The sequence below is a fragment of the Ambystoma mexicanum genome, chromosome 1p (assembly GCF_040938575.1).
Source record: "Ambystoma mexicanum isolate Mex_15411 chromosome 1p, UKY_AmexF1_1, whole genome shotgun sequence".
NCBI lineage: Eukaryota > Metazoa > Chordata > Amphibia > Caudata > Ambystomatidae > Ambystoma > Ambystoma mexicanum.
This window is the reverse complement of record NC_090921.1, coordinates 453,192,166-453,207,568: the sequence shown is the minus strand read 5'-3', so window position 1 is coordinate 453,207,568 and position 15,403 is coordinate 453,192,166. Positions and strand designations below refer to the sequence as shown.

General features: G+C 43.0%; 1 protein-coding gene across 5 annotated transcripts in view; it reads right to left on the bottom strand.

The window, feature by feature from the left end:
- LOC138572668 (single-stranded DNA-binding protein 3-like) overlaps positions 1-15,403 on the bottom strand; it is a 1,217,622-nt gene that overhangs the window by 368,243 nt on the left and 833,976 nt on the right. For all 5 annotated transcript variants that reach the window (XM_069649275.1, XM_069649276.1, XM_069649277.1 and 2 more), the window contains one exon: positions 11,301-11,390. In XM_069649275.1, the coding sequence (XP_069505376.1) occupies positions 11,301-11,390 (90 nt within the window). The remainder of the gene's footprint in view (positions 1-11,300; positions 11,391-15,403) is intronic.

Genomic DNA, 15,403 nt, shown 5'->3' with positions numbered 1-15,403 from the left:
AGGCGCTGCAAGATGCAGTGAAGAGTCGCTGCATAAGGGGTGTTGCAGAGGCAGCAATGCGTTGTATGGCACAGTGAGGTGCTGCAAATGTGAAGAGGCGATGCAGATGTGAAGAGGTGTGAAGTGTAGCACTTTGTTGAAGTGAAGAGGCGCTTTAATAAGGGCAAGTGAGCCCCTATATGATGTGCTGCAGTGTGCAGTGAGGCGCTGCAAGAGGCTGTCGAGCAGCGTTGCAGAGTAAAAGTAATTGGACAGGGGGTCCAAGGGAGCTGCTTAAAAGTGCCAGTGGAAAGTCAAGAGGTCCATTGGTTAGGAATGGCGGAGGCTGGAGTCTCAAGGAAGCGCTACAGAGAGCTGTGAGGAGCTGCAGTGCACTGGAGCTCAGTGTAGCGTTCCAGGCACTGTGAGGAGCTGACAATTGAAGTGACTTTGGTTAAAGTTTAAATGAGAAAATACTGTTTCAGGGAGTCACGTAGATGAACATTGCGGCGGTTGATGGGAGAAAGGTGCAATGGAAGTACCTTTGTTATGCGGCTGGATTACAGAAGGGACTGGCGGAAGTCCACGGCTATGAGTTGGGCATGTTCCAAAAGTTTGTTGGAGCTGGGAGCTCCGCACTCATAAGCGTCTCAGCCTGAATGATGATGTCATTCAGAATAAAGGGGGTGATGGGGATGACTACAGCGGAGCGAAGGCAACACTAGTATCAGCATTTGCTTCTTTGGAACAGTGAAGTGAGGATCTGTAAAGGAAAAGAAAAAGGAATTCAGGTTACGTGTCGAGTCATCATGATGTGGCATCTGCATGTGATTAGATTCTGTTCTTTGATACGTGCCGAGGCGAAGCACCTTGCTGGGCTAGATGATGCTGTTTTGTTAGGGCAAAAAGGAGCCGGAAGAGAGGAATGCCGTGGAGCACTAGCAGTTGTTGCTAGCAATGCGGAGGAAGCCAGCGAAGGTATTGGGGAAAGATGAAGTCAGTGACTTGTGTTACGTATTGGTACTGCATTTCCACAAGAATGACAGCTGGGGTGCTGATCTCTGTTCCTGAAGATTTTTGCTGCAGATGACAAGGGATACGTTTCATGGAAAGGGGGCGCACAATTTAATTTTGATGGAAATGTTGTCACACTATTGATGTTTGGCGTTAACATCCAATAATGCATATCTGTGATGATGCGGCCTATTAATGTTTTCTTAATTGGTGGTTGGATGTCTATATTGGGAACCTCAAGGAACCGACCAGGAGGGTGATGTATGGTTTATCACCATCTGGTGGAAGGTTCTAGTGTTCATTGTGGTTGGGCCACACTTCATGTTTGGTGAGTCATGCTATTGCCATATGGGTGAAATTCGCTAAAGAAGTTCAATACATGTGTTAGAGTAACTTAACCATGCATTTCTCCACAGAAACCTACCATTAAGACTCTGCAGGCTTAAAGTATGGTATTGTGATGCAATGTTTATTGTTATTTTAAACCATTTTTAATGCTCAAGTCATCATTTTGGTATGTGTGTGGTGTAGAGCATGGTGCGTGACTCATACCTGTGAGTTTTGCAGGGGCTGACATGTACTGTCTAAGGTTGGGGACTAGTGGTCCTTAGTTAGAGTAGCTGGCTGTGGTAGTACACAGTTGTGTGGTGAACTAGGTAGTTCCTGGTTATGTGGTGCCTTTCTATTTGGCATATGTGATCAGACATGTGTACGGACATTTGTGAGAGTCTGGCTGGTTTGTTGTTTGATGTGCATGATCCAATGTTCAAAGTAGATATGCATGACTATGTATCCCAACCTAACGTTTATGTCCACAGGTACACTACGAGATCAACCCTGCAAGTTTAAACCTTGGACTCTTATCAGGCGTGTTGGATCAAAGGGTAAAATTTATGTGCTCTCTTCATGGTTTAAGTCGAGTTGTTTGACAAATTGGTGTCAAGGTTGTGTGGTACCAGTGGTGCCAACGTGACAGACTTAATCTCAGTGGGTGTGTGATACGGTACAATGGTGTTCTCTCATGTAGTGAGGTCGAGTTGTGTGAGGTAATGGTGTCTAGTTTGGTGTGTTATCAGTGGCGCCAATGTGACTAGAACTTATTCTCAGGGGGTGTGTTAGGCTAGGTGCTATAATGCAAGTGGATTTCTGGTGGAGTGTTGTGGGTTTAATGTTGGTTGATTTTGGGGTTAACATTGGTTGGGGGCTGGCTCCCTGTTTTGAAGTTTGGTGGTCTTGGCCTGCCATGTGGAGATTGCTGGGTTCAGTGTATTCAGTACAATGATTGCCAATGATTTCTGGTAGGAATGTTGTGTCTAACAGGTTTTCTACCACAGTTGACTTTAAAGTTTAAAAGTGCCGATTTCACGTGGAGATAAAACGTTTTGGCAGCATGCAATTGGCTTTTTAGTTACGTTAGATTAAGATAGGAATTAGCTGTCATGAGAGGTCTATAGTATCAGAATTTTGAGCATGAGTGCAAGAGGCCGAAGCAGTAAGTTTTGAGAATGGAGTGCAAGCTGGCCACAGTTATAAGTCGTGGCCTTTATCAGGGATGCATTTAGCGAAATGGAGGTTTATGAGTTTAACGGTAAACAAAAAAAGAATGTTTAGCTGTTCCATGTAGGTAGATTAATATGTTCTCTCCACAGGTGGACTTTAAAGTTTAAAAGTTGGTGCACCATTTAGTTTTTGCTTTGACACACGTGTGATGTTGGATGAGTGTCAAAACACATGTTTTTGGGAACTGGTTCTTTAACCCTACATTTTCCCACAGGCACATTATCAGTATGGGACCTGTAGGCTTGAATTCTGGACATTAATGGGGCGTTTCTTTTATTTAGTTACCATGTTCAATGCTCAATTGGCCTATATGGTATGTGTGTGGGGAATGGTGGTTGTTGGCTCAGGTGCAATGTCAATGTTCTAGTGTTTAGCACTCGCAAGAACAGTGTGCTTTTAAATTCAGCTAGAACAATGTGATATATTTGGCAATGCAAATGTAAACTACTTACTGGTGATGTAGCAGGAGTAGGGAGTGGTGCTGTGCATGCATTTCTAGATCTAAGTGCATGAGGTGTAGCTTCAGTGGATGTGGTGTGAAAGGAGTGAGATGAGATTAGTGTTAAGAGTGTTGATTATTTCTTCATTAGTGTTATTAAGTTGATAAGTGTTCATCATTAGCTGTTCCATTTAGGTAGATTAATATGTTCTCTCCACAGGTGGACTTTTAATTTTATTCCACAGATGGACATTCATGTTAATAGGTTTTTGAAGTGGTGACAAGGTCTAAACTTTTTGGAGTTGTTTTTGGTTATTGTGAAATGCTTTCTTTAATCTTTTGTTTTTCAGGTGGGTCTTTACTGGACTAATTTTTTTGATGAAATATTGATCTTGTCCCTCATATTTTACTGCTGTTGTTTTTGTCCATATAGGGGGGGAAGATGTGTTGTGATTAACTTTGCATGCATCTGGTGCAAGTGACTAGAATCTTGAGATGGAATGCAGGGCTTAGAATGTTTATCTACAAGTGTGTTCCAGGTTTCTCAGTTGCAAAGATGTAAGCCCTGACAGAGGATGCCGGTGGGTGTCCTATGTTCCCTTTTACTTACCTGACTCTAAGAACTGCATTTGATGTACCGTAACTTTTTTTTTTAAACAATTTTTATTATTTTAAACAAACAACACTCCAAACATTACAACCATTTAGGACGTTCATGATCAATATTAAAACATTACATTATTCAATGCTCTCCTCCGTCCTCCCGCCTCCGTCCCCAAAAACCAGAGCCGTCGTATCCGTTCCATCCACCTGGGCATCTTCAGGTGTCTCAATTATAGTCAACTCATGCCAGTCTTCCGTTACATGATTGACCTGGTGGGGGTTTGCGATCGAGGTCACCAATTGTCTTCAGGCTATCAGGGGGCCTATCTCTTCCTCCCCCCCTCTAGTAACTGCTTCATACCAGACCGCAGTTTCTGCTTCAGCCCATTTCAAGAGGTCAGTCCACCACATCTCCACTCTAGGCCGGTGGGCCGCTTTCCAGCACATTGCAATTCTGCGCTTGGCCAAGATATAGGCCAGGTCTTTCATCTTGCTAGTATGTTTTAGATTCCGTGGCCTAGGGTAACTCCCAAGCATACATGCCCAAGCAGACCCCACATCAAGAACCACCCCCTGACTGGCCATTCTCGTCTCCAGTTCTACCCCGAATATCTTCACCTCTGGGCAAGCCCAGGACATATGTAACAGCCCAGCCTCTTCCTCCCCGCACCTTGGGCATTTCTGTATGGCCGAGCCGCCAAACTTGATGTACCTTAACTTAAGTAAATAAGTTAACAGTTCACTGGAGTGTCAGAGTCATTTATGGCCGGACCCTGTATCCAACAGCAGTCTTCAAATAACTTTAGTACGATGAAAAATGGTACAATGTTGCATTGTGTTTTATATTGTGACTCCTCCAATAAGTTCACTTATCTCGTAAGCCTGCTCCCACTAGCAAGCGAGTTCAAAATTAGGAGAACATGCCCCTCAAACTATATAGTTCTGAACTCCCTCCCCTGGATGAGAATACTCCGCTGCTCAGTCTGCCGGCAGGGATGAAAATGTTTGGCAGTAAACCCATTGATTTATCATCAAACTCGTTTACCATTACAACCACTCGGCCCTGTGACATTGCTTGCTACAGGAATGAGAGTGGTGGCATGCCGATGTAAAGTCCCATTTTTAGAGTCTATGGGGATTTTTATTCAGATTCCTACACTTTACCTCCAACCTTGCTTTCAGTGGTGTTGTAGAAGTGGCAGTAATTAGCACCCATTTTACCACACCAACAATCTCCTAATCAGGCCCAATGTTTTTTTTATGGATGGGGCTTTTTTTAGTTTTATGGGGAGTATCCCCTTACACTCTCCTAATTTCTCAATTTGTTTAATTACTTTCCCTTTTATCTATTTTAATAAGAAAGGATAAGACAACCCTGGACTTTAAAAATGCCCTTGTAATCAAATAATCACGTGACACCCTGCCCTGCCCACACAGATTTTTACATTCAGGGGTCCTGCTCCACCCCCTACCAGTACCCTTAGCCCACAGATTTATGGAACTGGTTACTGTGTCACACCTCCACTTCTTTCACTATTTAAATAATAACACAAAAATTGTATTAATAATACATCTATGGCCGAAATGTGAATGTGAACACTGTCATGAAGGCATTTAGGGCTGTTGTGAAACCAAACTGTTGTGTACAATAAGCATGCTGTCAGTTTCCTCTCCCATTTCTCATTCCCAACAGTGTCCTGTCATTTGTACCATATACGTGGGCTTTGTGACATGACGTTGTGAAATGTAACAAGCAACATTAACTGTACTTCAGAGTCTATTAATTACCTGGATTACCTGAACCTTTTCTTTGCAGCCGGCTTCCACCGGCATGGTGTCCCCCTCTACAGCAGGGGCACCGGCTCTTAGCATAGAAGACTAGTTTGTTGCTGAACACTTAAGCACAGGCTCTATGGGCCAACAGTGTTTTTGAATAGGCAGCGGTGGTTGCACCTTTAAATGTACACTTGCAATGAAAACAAAGCCCAAATATCCCCTAACCCCACCCCCAACACCCAACACCCAAGCACCTTCCGTCAGGAGCAGGTGGTGCAAGATGAGGAAAAAGGTGTTCTGTTCAGAAGACCCACTTTCCCCTGCCCATCCTCATCTATGGATGTATTTAGGATGGCATCAGATTTCCGCTATCCAGTCCTGTGTCACTCAGTACAGAGTGTCACCATATTTTAAAGTGAAGAGACACCAGAAAAATGCATACATTTATTCATGATATCCACCTTTCACTACCATGAATGGGGTGCACTTGTGGGATGCACGTAGTGTTAAGTGACTTCAATTCAGCACTTCAACTAAGTCAATGCCTAGTCTGGGATGCCCAGGGGAAGCCCTTATTTATATATTTTTATGACAAGTTAATAGATCTGGATGATAAACCCTTGTACAACGTCCCTCTCTTTGAATCCGCCAGACCTCAGAGAGCCAAGATGTAGGTTTGTTTTGCAAATTAAAAGATTTATTTGAAAAATTAAACAATATATACATATCACACTTTTATGAATAAATTAATATTTGATAGCACACTTATGAATATAATGTTGATCAACAATGGGTAATGTTACAATTGCACACTCTTTTCAATCAGTGAGGAGTTAATATAGAAAGGATAAGGTAGCAGAGAATACTTTTATGGTTTCAAGGAAAAGCCATGATGTAAAGAATGCAGCACAGAAATAAACTGATATGGTTTCAACAAGAGATAATATGATCACTTTTTCTGGTGACAATTCACTCCCCCCCCCCTATGCAATATAAAGAGATGGAAAGGAGAGCACACAGTTTTCAGGAATACAAACAAAATGCAATACAAATTCCAGTCCCCCCCCCCTAGCAAGCTTAGAGCAACCGTCCCTTGCCTGGGTGGATCCTTCCTAACCCACCCCTTCTCGCCCATCTTCGGATGCTGCACGATGGTAAGCATCACCATGTTGCCAGGACATCTGTATGAGCTTTCCATTGGCTGGCACAAGCTCAATTTAGGTGTGAGGCCTCTTGTTGTGAATGGTGGATCGGTACCGGTGCGACTGGTGTCAATGTGGAGTGACTGCACTTTTATTTCATTACATTTATTTACTGCAGCCTGGCTGGAAGTCCACTTGAGCATCTCTTACCCCTGAATTTGCCTTCAATACAATGGGAATGGGCACTGGAGATTGGATAGGGTGTTTACACCAATAGAAGCTTGGGTTATTGGGGAAGATGGCATATGGGCTAGATTTCTGCTGGTACTGGTAAGTTAGCAGTCTGTTACCCTCTTTTCTCGTCATCTTTTTCCTTGTATAAAACGTAATTAAATTTGCCCCATGGGGTTACAGTTCTGTGATTCTAAATTGTGTAGTTTCCTATTTGCATGCTTTTACTGGATTTCATTATTTTTATGAATAGCCATTTGCAATGGTGGGCCACTTTTTTACTGGTGCCCAAGACAATGTTATGGCACAGTCCGACCCTGGGCAAATCTGTGTTAGAGGGGACCTGACCCAACGTCTCCTGTTCACAAAACTGAAACAGCACATGCAGCTCGAAAGTGCAGTGCAGGATTTCGAAAGCCCTGCCAAAATCATGTCTGCGCTGTAAAGTTGGGATTATGCAAAGAGTACTGCGATTTTGATGCACCGTCGAACTTTGACGTGACCGTTGCCAGGCCGACAGGGAAATGCATGAAGGTGGCCATTGGAAGGATAGCACCTCTTCTACTGACATAAAAAGGGGTGCAAATGCACCTCGAGGTGGATGGACTGCCTCAAATTCTCCAGAATAGGCACCAAGAAGAAATTGCTGTACAAGGGGAAACATCTTACTTTACAGCAACTATCAGCAACTCTAAAACGCCATTGAACACATTTCCAAAATACATGAGAGAAGGTACTCCCACCTGTAGACAATAACGACAGGTAAGTCACTGGGAAATTCCACAACCACGCGGCCGATTGCGTTTATCAGGCCATGTTAATTGTAATGTCCTAACAGGCCCAGCATTTGCGTTACCACATTCCGTATAATGCATCTCACATGCCAAGCCCCAAACCTTCCCAGCCATAAATACCTGAAGTCCTGCCAACGACTTTTCACAGGAACATTGTGCCCTCCTCCCGCCGCACAAACATAAAACAATCACCGATTGATAAATGCCTGGTGTCCTGCCCCACTTTGGCACTGGAAAATACCCTGTGCTTACTCACCCATTCACAAGTATTCTGTTTCCCATATCCACAAGTGTGTTCTCTTCCCTCGCGCACGGCACCATCCCGCTACTCTGGATAAAAGAAGCCATACGGTTCGTACCAGAGTTGGAATAGGGGGGTTTAGGTGTGGGAGGGGCACTGCTTTAGTTCTCGGGATGAAGGCACATATTTTCACGCATCTGGGCCAAGGCGGCTGCAAACGCAAGTCCAACCTCACAAAGATGGCGACCAAGATGAGCCAAAAATAATGATAGGGTGTAAGCATCTGTCATAATGCTGCCCCTTCCAACTTAGCATACAACGCACAACGGATAGAACTACATTCTCCTCCTTAAAACGTGTAACACCAGCACGGATTTGCATAAATAACCATCATTAATTAGCACCTTGGCGGAGGGGGAGTCTGCCAATCAGATTAATCGGAATGCGGGTTGTATTCACACACTGCTTTCTGAGCAGCCTGGACGCCCAGTCCCTGCCCCTCGGTGTCCTTCCCCTGATCACCCACGAGCTACTGCACCGAGTCCTTCAGCACCTGCAATGTGCCGACGTCGGTGCTTTATGGTGCTAAGCCCAGAAATTAAAAATGAAACTTACGTGAGCTACCAACGATGTTACTGCGTTCTTTCAAGGTCGGTTTTCTTTTTTCATGACATTGATGTCATCAACACTGAAAATGGACTGACAAATCAGAGTTTCCTTGTTCATAACTAAGGTACATTTTTAAAGATAATTTCTTAGCACCAGCCCCTCTGCTCATCGCGGAAGCTAATGCCAATATTAGTCTTCAGGGCACACCAACCCTCTTGGTAATGGCACCTCTTCACTCGGGCCCTTAACTTCGGTGGCCGGTTGAGCCTCCCGGTCGGGTAACATCCCACATTAGAGCTTAGTTTCTTCTCTTAGACAATCAGAAAGCGTGGAATGTAGATCTAACAGTAGAATCCCATGCTTCTCCTTTGTACTCGTCACAGCTTCCAACTCAATAGCCAATCAGAAAGCTTGAAATGAAGGCCCTAACCATCTGTAGAGGCTGCATTCCAAGCTTTTCTTTGTAATGTATATGCTCACACTGGGCACTGGTGTCACAGGATGGCCCAGGTGAGGCTGCCTGCCCACACAAGCCATGAAAGCGTTAGAGGCCTTACTATCAGGCACTTGCTCCGACATGTTTTTCTTCTCATATCACAGACACCCATTTTGGAAATGTTTCTAGCAGACTATAAAGGTTTACCAACTCTTCTAAATAAAGCATTATTCCAAAATCAACATACACATTTCATTGATCACCAGTAAAAGCATGTTAAGGTTGGGGACGGAAGATGAACAATGTAGTGCACTGTTGCAATTCACTAATAACAGTGAACAGTAGCCAGAGCAAGAACAATAGCAGTCCAATGAAAACATGGTTCAGCAATTCATACATATTTTTTCAGGATGTGGGTAATCGCAGTGAAACTATGTTCCCTGCTAGCCTGCCCTGCTCCCCACAAACCCCGCCCCGCCCACACACAATACAAACCCCCAAACAAACGTGGCTGCTATTAAAGGGACCGTTCAGTGCAGTGCACTGATGTGCAAGTTTCAACTTCTTCCTACATTTTTATTTTAAAATGAAACCATTCTGGAACCTTTTTTTTTTTTTAAATTAAAGTATAGGCACAGTAAAACATAATTTAAAAAAAGCAGAGGAGCACCGCTCCCGCCCACTTCGACCACTGGATAATACATAGTCTAGATGAGTAAGCACAGCACCCAGATTTGAGGACAAGATACCTAATGTTGATGGTAACCAATCGCTCTGAGAGGCATGTTGGAGCTCTTCATTGGCACAGCTGCCCTGGCATTAAACTCCATTAGACGAATACAAGTGTGTGACTGAATTCCTCTTTTTTTCATAATGTCCAAAACAATCTTTAGGAGTTCCTGGTACACTATGCCTCCTACTAACTGCTCCACTTCCTAAACCAACGCTAACAGCATATAACGCACATTTGATTTTATGAATGCCACATTACCTAGATGTAATTAATAGTTAATAATCAATGCTTCATGAATGCCACAAACATTTGCCAAGAAGTAAGTTGTTATTAGAAAATATTTTAGATTACTCGCTCGAAGACCATGTTTCGACCTTTAGAAGGCAAAGCAATGTCTTGGGAACAATTGTTCTGGGAGACATAGACCCGCACAGGAGGAACTACAGAATTATTCAAATTTTCCAATTTGGAAGGTAACTTGTTGCCTGCCTTTACCGTCCCTTTCTTTGGCAACATTCTGCCCCACAAAAAATGCTAGCACTGTATTAAACAAAGCAAGCATTATATTTCAAAGGAAAGTTCAACATGGATCAATATTTGAATGTGAGAGGACAAACCCATCCAAGACTTCAAAATCAGACCAGGGACCCATTCTTTTATTTAAAAATGTGACAATTGATTGCAAGCGCTCAAGTGGTATGGAAAGCCAACAAGAAATGTGCGTCCACCTAAGAAAGGTATTTTCTACCTATAATAGCCAACGAGACGCAGAAAACAGAACACTATTTCTATAGAACATTATAAAGCCACCCCCAATGATGGCTTATTATTATTGCCAGTGGCCTGAAACACTCTAGGCCACGGTTTCTCAGACTTTGCATGGACTTGACCCTATTTTCCTTTGGTCCAAGAGTGCTGTGGCGCAGCTATCGCCATTTGCAATAGTACAAAGTTGGTTATGGTGTACGGTTGATCGGGGACATTACTGTTCCAGCCCCAAGGGTTTGACGAATGCTGCTCTGGGCCCTATGCTCCCGCTACGAAATGACCACCTCACATCAAGAAAGGATTTAATATATTACTTAAAAATTGGATTAATCCAGCAAACCTTTTACTGATTGTAATCCCTACAAGGAGGCATATTCTTGTCCCTCTTGTCCGTTGCACGAACTGATCTTACTCCCAAATCCCATGGACTCGCACATTAGCCAGGCACAGTACACTTTCTAGCACTTTGAAGATGACTAGTGACATGCGACACCCCATAAAAGAGCTTAAATTAAGAAATCGCTTTTCTTTAATATATCAATGTGGCTTACACAAATGTATGTTCACTTCAGATGTAGTAAAGCACGCAGACGTTACCGACACTGTAATTCACTTAAAGGTTGCCAAAGCATAACATAGGATTTCTACATTTAACATGCATACTATGTCAAAATGTTTTAGAACACTACATTTGAGAGACTGGTGTAACAAGTGATATATTGATTGGATTACTCCCATTAATACATAATTAAGGTCTCCTGGCGTGTGAAATTAAATCTGTTTTAACATATCAACTTGCATTGCAGAAAATTATTGAGTTGTTTTAAATGGGAGTTAAACTTACTTTTTCAGTGTAGAGGTATGCATGTGTATGCTGGGATAGTGTACTTATGACATGCATTTAATGGAGAACATGCATGCAGCATGACAACATAAATCCTTACATTTTTCACAGTCCAAAAAACAAGATTGTACCTGAAAGAACCCGGGTGGCATCGGCCCACCTGGCATTCCGTCGTTTGGAGGCATGTTGCCCATTACCGGACTTGGAGCCGCTGCCGCACTCTGTGGGATAAAAAGGGATAGGTCAGTGGAGGGATAGGCCTTACATCCAGTGCGACAGACTACAACTGGAAATACAGTTACAACATTTCTCAGAATCTGGTCCTCCCTGATGAACTGGGGTGTGGATGGACAGGAAGAAAGGATATGGTTTGAAATGGAACCTAACCCTGAATATTTACATTGCGAGTTTCTACCCCCTAAACCCCCAAAAAAAGGAGTTAACATCCTCAAGCGTGAATCAGGCATGCAAACTTTAAACCTCATTAAAGCAATATATGAAGCGGGCATTAAGGTCAGGATGATAGATCAGGAACAACACAATTCTCTTGGAAGCTAGACAATGCAGAGCGTCACAGATTCGAATCGCTACCGCGCTTAGAGGCTGGTCTCTAGAATTAAGTGCGACATAAAAGTTTATAATTAATCAGCACCAAAACTGACCAATTCTAACAATTTTTAGAAATAGTTTTCAACTTCTTTTTTTAAGGGTTACTGGGAACTTTTAAGATTTGTGTCCACTACCCCTGCCTGGATTTCATTTTCTGGATTAAAGGTGAACAAACATTCCTTCTGGTTCTCACCCTGTTTTTGCATGACTCTTCTTTTCCTGACCCATGATTAGTATATTAAGAGGCACTGCCTACTGCTTAGCGATTTCATAATTTGCCCCATAAGCATCCAAGATATTGTTGTTGCGATTGTTATTTAGCCGTTTTCTAAATTCCCTCTGGTTCAATTTTCAAGAATATTCGTAAGAAATGAGATCCCTGTTCCTCTATTTTTGTCTACTCTCCTATTTCTTTATTTGCTTTTTCTGTAAGACAGTACCCCACAGTGTGTTTCCTTTACCCGACTGCATACGTGCCCATAGCCTTCTTACAGGATACAGAATTCCACCAATGTAGAATTGACATCACTGTAATAATGATTAGTGAGAGTAATCAAACAGGTGGGGGAGAAGGGAGTATTGGGACATGATAAAGAGCACACAAATATTGCCTTGAAAAATATAGAATTAAAAACAGAGTTGGTCAAATAAAGACTTTATTAACAATACCTCAACATCATTAACAATAAAGTAAAAAATGCTGTAACAATCAGCCCTGTAGATAAGCAGAGTATCAGCCACTTATATGCCCTCTATGCAGGAAAATACCCCAATAAAAGAAATAGTGGGAAAAACACTCCCAACAAAATATAGTAAACACCGGTTAAAAGTAGGACATTTAGTCTTGAAAAACAAAGTTATATATTCAACGAGTCGGTAAGGTGGTGGTAACACTTTGAATGCAGTAGGAAATGTAATAAGTGTAATGATCCATTGTTAAGATGCAAATAGTTTGAGACGTTTAGGGTTTTTTTCTTGTTGAAATGTATGCTTTGGGATTTTCGATGTATTCAACACTTTTGACAGGATACCAATGTCATTGCATGTTCAGTTTGATAGGGCACCAATGTCATTGCATGTTCCCGTTTGATAGGGCTGAAGAGAAGTCTTCAAACCAATGCATCATACTTTGTGTCTTTTCCTCTTTCAACAAACCTTACTCCGATGTTCCACTTTCACCATCTAGGAGATATGGAAGAATGCCAGTTAGTGGATCTCTACAGACCTATCAAGACATATCCTTGAACATCTTGCTTTTCCCTGTGACTCCACTTTCTATTGGTCCTACCCAATGTTTAAATGTCAACCCGCTCTGTTCGTCTAGTCTTGGGAAGTCCACTAGATATGCACACGATTCCCTTTTCACAGTTTACACCATCAGGCCTTTCCTGAACATATTTCTACCAACAGATCAAGATATTTTAGTCCCCCATAGCACAGACCGACTCTAAATCTCTGTAATCTTTAGCCGAGGGGAAGATCCTATGCAAACATGTACAAGGTGAAGGTGTAGTCACACCCAATGAAGCGGATCTTATATGTTAGGAAACCCAATTCCTCCTTGATGATCGGAGTTAAGAAAAGGCGCGTGTCATGGGTTTCTATGGTTACTCACTAATTTTCTACGGAACAGGGTTTCTATTTTTCAAGACTAGGCAATTTCCCTAGTCCCTGTGTGAGGGCTTTCGGCAACCTGAAAAAGCCCTTTGTTAGGGGGTCTTCGCTGCTCTACCATGGGCTGCATTTCAGCCGGATTACGAAGATCCAGGTGTAGAAAGCAATGCTGAAAATGCTGAGTAACTGCATGGTTTTTGTCCAAAAGCCGTAATAGGATCAGTGTGTTATGTGGATTATAAAGGTACACAGTGGTGCCTTAGTCAAGAAGGCAATGCAGATTACTACTGTGCACCTTCATAAACGTCACTAAAACATCCCCCTGAAACGAGCATACTTTTTTGCCAAAGGTTCAGACATGCTTTCACCTATTCAATGTGATTCCTAAGGCAGGTGTTGCTCCCGGAAACTGTGGCCTTCCGTCAATACATTGGGACGGACTGCCGTATAGAGCAGAGGAGTGCAAGTGTCCACATGTCCCTGAAGAGACCATTTTTAAATGATAAGACTTATTTTAATTCCACGTGTATTTAACCTGTGGTCTCTGCTGACAGAACATCGACGTAGGGGGCCAATGTATGCCAGGAGTGACAGTAGCTCAAGCACCGGAGACTGCTGTACGCTGAGATCTAGGCCAAGACCGCCAAAGCACATTGCGCTACACACTGGCAATTTCTTGAGTGAAGAAAAAGCTCTGAAACTATCAAACCAATACATCATTGGAGCACAGAACCACCTGTGCAACCCTTGCAACTCCCAAGTAACAGGTCACCATGCAACAGGTCATCCATGCAAGATGGCCCCCCTTGCTCGATGATGCTTCTGAACCACCACCACCCCCACCCACGCACAGGCCACAGCACCAACCATTCTACGCAGTAACCTGTGAAAATAACTATTCATTCTCATAGTCCTATGACTTATCGCACGTTGTTTGAAGTCAACTTTTATTAATTGACCATTATTTCACAGCTTTAGTTGAATTTGCTAGTTACTTTACTTGTAGGCCTTGTTGTGTATCAATTCCCAATCTAGGCCGGAAGCATGGGCATACTTTTTGGAGGGGGGGCAACAGTTTACCCTCCACTCACACCCTTTGTGGCAGGCCATTTTGTCCCACTCTTTTGGCAGGGGCCCCTTTCATTTAGATGTCATGTCCCCCTCCCAACATTTGCAGCAAAGTTACTCCCCTGGTCGGACATAGCATGTACAAAACATATGTCTAAGGTTTTGAGCAATAACCATAATTTCAGTCTAACTAAACAATCACTAACCCACTGGGATTAGTTGGAACTCACTCACCAAAGCCAACGAAGATCCCATCGGCTAGATCAACTTTCCCGCTATTCAACTGCGTGTATACAAGTTCATGCTATCCGAATGAGTGGCTCTGGCTGAATGCGATCCCTGCCCCATGTCCACCTTCACCTGGACACATCCCTCCTGAAACCTGGTGGACATGTCAAGCCACTCATCTTCCAGCATCTAGGCCCATCTATCTTAATCAATAACAGGCAGGCCTGAAAAATCCGGGTTTTGCAATTTCGCAACCAACAATTGCAAATCAGCAACGATTCATTCCTTGTCTGAGTCGCACATTTCATGCAGGTCTGGGCACATCACTCTTTCCCTGTATGCCCAAACATTATTGGATATCCTCTGCAGTGAAGAAGCATACACAGACAGTATATTCCTATTAGAAACCATTAACCACACACAAATCACTTCATATACAGGCATTTTAGGACGGTCTTTTGAGAACTTTAGAGAAAACAAAGGTCTATATAAAAAGGCTTGGAAGAAAGTCACCACAGACAACCCCGTATTTACTATTAGTGAGGGCAGTGCAAGCAAATGAGTGAAATGTCATCATATACCCACTCCAGATATCAATTTCACAAATTCCACTCGTTTGTCCCTTTGGCCCTCGATGAGTACTTCACTGTGATACAACTTACGCACAAGGACCTTACCAAAGCGAAGCGGCATCTACGTGTCCGAGATTTCTCGA